Raw genomic sequence first — 6,845 nt, 5'->3', positions numbered from 1 at the left:
CCGAGTAAGAATAAGACATTTCTCTTCGACCGGCTCGGACGTCCTACTTCGTACAAAACATCAGTGCTATGTATTTTGTCCATGTGTTGTGAATCTATCATCCCCCGGACTCTTAATTTTTTCAGGTAAGCTAGCTGAAGTGAATTTCTTTTCAAAAAATTCCTTGCAATTAGTTTTTTTTAAATATTACAATAATATTATGGGAGGTAACTATTAATCAAATTGGTGAAATGTATCTAATTATTATAATATATTTAAACGATTTAAACTACATAAAAATGATTAACAAAAAATGGACAAAAATAATTAAAAAGCAATTGCATACTATTTGATATTACTTCAACAAATTCTAATGATTATCACCGAGTGTTTACAAGTCAAAGAAAGATAATAAAACAAAATATGAATCATCTTGATTTTGGTAAGAATTATGAGTGAATATGAATAAAATTGATTATTATAATACTGATAATTTGTTTGAATAAGGCAAACTATAAAAATATATTAAAATGATAAAATATTGCAATCATTTTTTGTTTTTACTTCATTGATTACAATCCATATGAAACAAAGCACTGGTTATGGATACTTAATTACATTCTATTGCTGTTAAAATTTGTGCTTGACATCTGTGAGCGTCAGATAAGTAATTAAAAATTACGCTAGTTCTATGGTGAACAAAATGGGATGACTTGTTTATTGGACCAGCGGAAAAACGAACAGAAATTCAAGTCTCAAAACTGTAACTTAAAAATCCATTATTTTGTCAATTTTTAAAGTAGCCTATAGTTACACAGTCTTTCACAAACTATCACAGTTCAATGCCCACAGTTTATTTTCATAAGTTGACTCTTGTACTCCTGGGCTTTTAACTTATAATATTGTGCTTCTCTTTCATTTTTTGCACACAATTCTTGTGATACTTTCAATTGTCTCTTTAATTCTTCCACCTCGTTCTGCAGCCTCATTTTCTCGACCTCCGATGCACTTATTGAGGTAACCGGGGTAACTGCAAACATACAATAAATATACAAAGTAGAAATATCTATAAAAGAGGAAGTATGTATGTATGTATATACCCTATGGACTCTGAAACCGGCAAACATACTGTAATGAAACTTTTAGGCGTTATTAAGCATTATTGAAGGATGGTTTGTATGAAGTTTGGTGCAGATCGCTAAAAATTACTCAGCCCCAGAAAAATCTAAATCTATAAAAGAGGAAATATGTATGTATATATATATATATATGTATATACGCTATGGACTCCAAAACCGCTCGACAGATTGTAATGCAACTTTCAGGAATTATTAAGCTTCTTTCTATTGAGTTTTGGTGCAGATCCGTCAAAACCAGGGCTCCGCCCCAGAGGGTTTCAAGTGGACCAATGTCAGGCTTTTTGAACTACAATGTTTACAAATAAATTAGATAGATAGATATGACTAGCTGTTACCTGGCAACTGTTTTGTAGCTTGAATAGTCATAACATGCTGTATTAGTTATAATTTGAAATAGTTCCACAATTTTTCCACAGAGTGCAGCACAGAAAACAATTTTACTTATAAGTCCAAATATATTAAACCCCAATCGCAGCACGCCCGTGCACTCAACGACATTTAAATTCTCCAATAATGTTAAATATGTAAACATAAAAACCTTTGGTAGGTACGCCTAAAACTTATATATTCATTAACCTAATGAAAAAAAAAAAATTATCCACTGGCATTTAAGTAAAATATTAAATTTTTATTTTGGGTATACTCTTTTATTATTCATCGCAAAGAACAAATTACCGTTTAAAATTACTTATTTAAAGAGAATTAAAGAATTTAGTCAGCTGTTTCAACTAAAAAAGTTGGTTCTATGATATACAAAAGCATTAAAAAGTTATAAGATTTACCAACAGGGTGCAGCACTATTATTTTTTTGCATTTATGTAAACAGCTAATTTGAACTAAGCAGCAACAAAAAACTGTTACGGTATACGCAATGATAACTGTCAAAGTAGGATTGTTTACAGTTATCTTTATGTTTTTAATGTCATGAATAATTTGTGATTTTTTGTGAATTCGTAATAATTTATTTTTCTTTATTGTTGAGGGGAAGTGGTAGAACATTATGGCTATGGTAGGTAGATGTGTAATACCATTAGTATACCGTTAATTTAAAGAAGCAAATTTTATCAAAATGTGTCCTCCCCCCATTGCAAACGCAAAGCTTAAGTATAATTGCAATAAGCATTTTAATCTTATATGGCAACCCCGTACGAAGAACGGGTACTCTGCTAGTAAACAATAAAAGGGATGGCAATGCCTTAATATTTTTATCTTTTGTTCTATAGCCACAGAATCTAACATAAATTAATAAGTGAATAATAATTGTGCGTTCTATCTCAGGTATTCAAATGCCTCCAAATTTGTCATTAACCCACCACATTACTGTAAAAAAAGGAACTCCTATAATACTAATGCGAAACTTAAATCCACCCAAGCTGTGCAACGGAGCCAGACTGACAATTACAAAAAGAACACCAAACTTGATCGGAGCAACAACCATCAGTGGTAAGTTTAAAGGAGAAATAGTCTTAATCCCAAGAATACCAATGATTTCATCCGAATTACCATTTGAATTCAAGCGGCTACAATTTCCTTTGCGTCTTGCTTTCAAAATCACCATTAAAAGGCACAAGTGCAATCCCTGACTATGAACAGCTGTTTTAGTATGCAATTAATACAAATTATTCGTCTGTTTGGGTAAACACATGATACACACAAGAGCGTTCTTTTTCAAAGTGTGCTCTTTTTCAGTTTTGATAACTGGAGTGGAGTGAATGATTACATTATCTTTAAGTTGACTCTTTTAAGTGATCGGAAATTATGACTGTTATTTATTTTGAAATAACGCCTGTAATACATTGCAATTGCTCGGCTTCGAGCAACAGGTGCGCTAGTTAAAAAATAGTTGTTAGCGCAGCAACGCGTGCCGGATAACTGCTAGTACAGTATATTATAAAACATTAAAATAAACAACTTTTTTGAAAACTGGTTAGCTATTTGTTTAGACCTAATGTGGCTTGCTCATGAGTGTAACAAAGGATAAGTAGCTCAGGGTCGCAAAAAGCCTACCATATACAAGCGGAAGTGACTCTCAGTAAGTTGTTTGTAATTAATTTATAACTAAATTCAAGACTTGTGTATTATTTTAGATAGATTTCAGATATTGGATGGATATTAGATACTTCAGAATTTTGTAGCATGCATGGACTGCAGTTGTAGCGGTCGTCACCATCTATGGGAGTTGAGCGTTGTGTGGTGGACGATGTCTATAAGCGGGAATTTTATAATTTTGAGGCAAATTACAAAAACGGGGAGATACATTTAACAAAACTTGTTATTATAATTTATTACAATTAAGCTTTGTTGTACTTTTACAACATTTTACATCTAGATATCTACCCTATAGACTCTAAAACCGCTTGACAGATTGTAATGAAACTTTCAGGCACTACTAAGCATTATTCAAGGATGGTTTGTGTGAAGTTTGGTGCAGATCTGTCAAAAGTGTCAAAAATTACTGTCGTTATAAGAAGGAACTCCAATATTGCTAATTCGAAACTTAAATCCACCCAAGCTGTGCAACGGAACCAGACACTGTGTTTATCCACTGACAATTAAGTCAAATAAATACCTATTCTATTTTTGTTTTTTATATGCATTTTTATTATTTATCATAAAGAACAAATTACCATTTAAAATAATAGTTGTTAGCGCAGCAACACGTGCCGGATAACTGCTAGTTTCCAATAAAAAAGATAGGGATCTTTGTTCTTGCTGCTTTTCAACTAAAATTAACTCATTTTTGTACATCACATGGTGTAAAAACTTAAAACATTCAAACAAGTAACAAAATCAATGCCATCTGTATTTTCATAGACAAAAAGAAATAAATGTTCCAACAAATTGAAATAATACTTAAGAATACTGAACAGATAATATATTACGAATAAATTATATATTAGTTCTTCTAATATCTCTTGTGGCTAAAATAACTGCCAATGGAATTTTTATGATGCATATGGTAAATTTGAATCCCCGTTGTGATGAAAAAGGTTAGCCTCTCAAAGTCCAACCCCACGTCCACGCCGTGAGAGGTGGGCAATGTCCCAAGTAGGAAACAAAAGGGCGGCGAACGGGGCTCTGGTGAAGCTTTGTTAGGCTCAGCAAGCCAACAGTGGATTTTCATTTGCTTTCAAGAATAGGCCTCGGAATGATGGAATAAATGGAACTGACAGGAAAAGTTTAAGGTTAAGATTTGGAACATTGAATATACTAATAATAATAAATAAGATAGAAGAATTAGTCGATGTAATGAAGGGTAGGAGATTAGATGTGCTGGTTCTAAGTGAAACAAAGTGGAGAGGACATGGTGAATGGCAATTACATGATGGGTACAAACTTTTTTGGAGTGGGAATAGAGGAGGAAGAAATGGTGTCGTTTTCATAGGAAATAAAGAAATCAAGGAAAGAATTGAAGAGGTGACCTACTTATCAGATAGAATGATCAGTACGACAATTAAGATGAAGGCAGAGAAGTGTGTTATAATGCAAGTGTATGCGCCACAAGCGGGTTGTACAGACCAAGAGAATGATGATTTTGAAATTGAGTTAGAAGAACATTTATAAAATGTCAACATCTTAATGGGGGATTTGTAAGCTAAAGTGGGTAGGGATTGGAGAGGATATGATGAAGTGTTAGTTGCTTTTGGATATGGACCACGGAATAAAGAAGGCGAACGCCTATTGGATTTGTGTGCAAGAAATGGTTTAGCGATAGGAAATAGTAAATTCCAGAAAAGGGAGAGTCATGTAGTCACGAGATATAGTTGGGATGGAAATCAGAAAAGTGTCATTGATTACGTCATTGTAGATGGTTTGGGGAGAAAAGTTGATTGATGTAAAGGTGATACTAAGTGTAAACATGGAAGGAGATCATAGATTGTTAAATAGGAACCTTAAATGGATTAGTAGTCCAAAAAGGTGGAAAACAGGGGAAATTACTAGGATAAAAAGCTAGAAGCTACAACAGAAAGAAGAGTTAGAAAAATTTCAAATGATTGTAAGAGAGAATTTACCAAACAATGAAATTGGTGACGTTGTAGCGGAATGGGAAAGTTTTAAGAAAATATTGGTAGGATCTACTGAAGAAGTGTGTGGGAAAACAAGGGGTAAGAGGAAAGAGAAGACTACATATTGGTGGAATGAAAGAACAATAGATCCAGTAAGAGAAAAGAACAGAGCATTAAGGAAATGGTGGTAGAGTAAGGATCAAAAGGACAAAGATATATACAATGAAAAGAGGTGTGAATGTAGCCGTATTATTAAAGAAGAGAAAAGAAAAGCATGGGAAAAGTTTACCAGCAGGCTAGATACAGATTGATGTGATTGATTGATGAATTGATGAAAAACCAGAAGAGATTGACAGAAAGTGCTGAACACATGGAAGATGAGAATGGAAGACTGGTTGAAAATGGAAAGAATATTAGAAACCTTTGAACCTTAGAAACATTGTTTTAAAGACTTACTAAACTCGGGACTAGAAAGTGATGAGATAGTAGAATCCTGAAACGGGAACAATTTGATGGAATTAGAAGAGATAACATGGAATGAGATTGAAAATGCAGTGAAGGGGATGAAGAATAATAAATCAGCCGGACCAGATGAAGTTACAGTTGATTTGATTAAAGCATTGGGCCCTGTAGGGTTACATTGGTTGAAAAGGTTGTTTATGTGTATATTGAAGGAGGGAAAACGCCAGAAGAATGGGGAAGAGTGACATAGTGACATTGTTTAAGAAAGGTAGTAAAAGAAGATGTAAGAATTACAAAGGAATAACATTAATGTGCCAAGTGGCAAAGATTTTTGAAAAGGTGATTTTAAGTGGAATAGGAGATTATGTTAAAGATAAGTTAAGTGAGGAACAACATGGTTTTTGGAGAAATATAAGTACAATAGATTTAATCTTTGCGGTAAGACAGCTGATAGAGATGCATTGGGAATTCGATCAGAAAATAATATATGTTTTTATAGATATTGAAAAAGCATATGACTCAGTGAAGAGAAGTGCCATCTGGGATAGCTTAAAAGGTATTGGAATGGAAGAAAAGTACATTGAGTGGATTAAAGAATTGTATAGGATTCACAAGTGCCGTGTCAGAACAGTTGCATGGTATACCAGTTGGTTTGATATAAGGAAGGACTGAAACAGGGAAGGAGGGAAGTATTTTGTCACCGATTTTGTTTAATGTGCTAATGGAAATAATGTGGACAGAAGTCAGAAACGTTGGGGGAAATGTGGGAACTATGATGTTTGCAGATGATATAATGCTGTGGGGAAGAAATGAAGGAGAGTTACAAAGACAGCTGAATAAATGGGCAGAGGTTATGAGAGTGAGGGGACTAAGGAGTAAGGAAAAGAGTGAGGCGATGGTGATCGGAAGAGATAGGATGTTGGAACAACCTTTAAAAGTAGGAGGACACTCAAGTTAGTTGAAAAATTTACATATTTAGGCTAGGTGATTTCGAACGATGGAAGTACGGCGCAAGAGGTGACGGCGAGACTGGGGAAAGGTGCAGGATTTTACCAAAGTATTAAACATCTAGTCTGGGATAAGGATATACCAAAGAAAGCTAAAGTTACCATGTAAAAAACGTACTATATATCGATAGTTACCTATGGTGCTGAAGTTTGGAACATAACAGAGAGGGAATGGAGTAGGGTCCAGGCAGGGGAGATGATGTTTATAAGAGGGATAAAAGGAAAAACAAGATTAGACAGAATGAGGAATG

At 34.1% G+C, this 6,845-nt stretch overlaps 1 protein-coding gene across 1 annotated transcript in view; it reads right to left on the bottom strand.

The window, feature by feature from the left end:
- Positions 1 to 553: 553 nt before the first annotated feature.
- LOC129001068 (cortactin-binding protein 2-like) overlaps positions 554 to 6,845 on the bottom strand; it is a 32,781-nt gene continuing 26,489 nt past the window's right edge. Inside the window, exon 11 of the mRNA XM_054428222.1 lies at positions 554 to 1,009. Within this exon, the coding sequence (XP_054284197.1) occupies positions 819 to 1,009 (191 nt within the window). The 3' untranslated portion in view covers positions 554 to 818. The remainder of the gene's footprint in view (positions 1,010 to 6,845) is intronic.

The sequence above is a fragment of the Macrosteles quadrilineatus genome, unplaced genomic scaffold (assembly GCF_028750875.1).
Source record: "Macrosteles quadrilineatus isolate MER2022 unplaced genomic scaffold, UCM_ALF_1.0 Scaffold_8__2_contigs__length_117827958, whole genome shotgun sequence".
NCBI classification, from domain to species: Eukaryota; Metazoa; Arthropoda; class Insecta; order Hemiptera; family Cicadellidae; genus Macrosteles; species Macrosteles quadrilineatus.
This window is presented reverse-complemented; position numbering and strand designations above follow the sequence as displayed.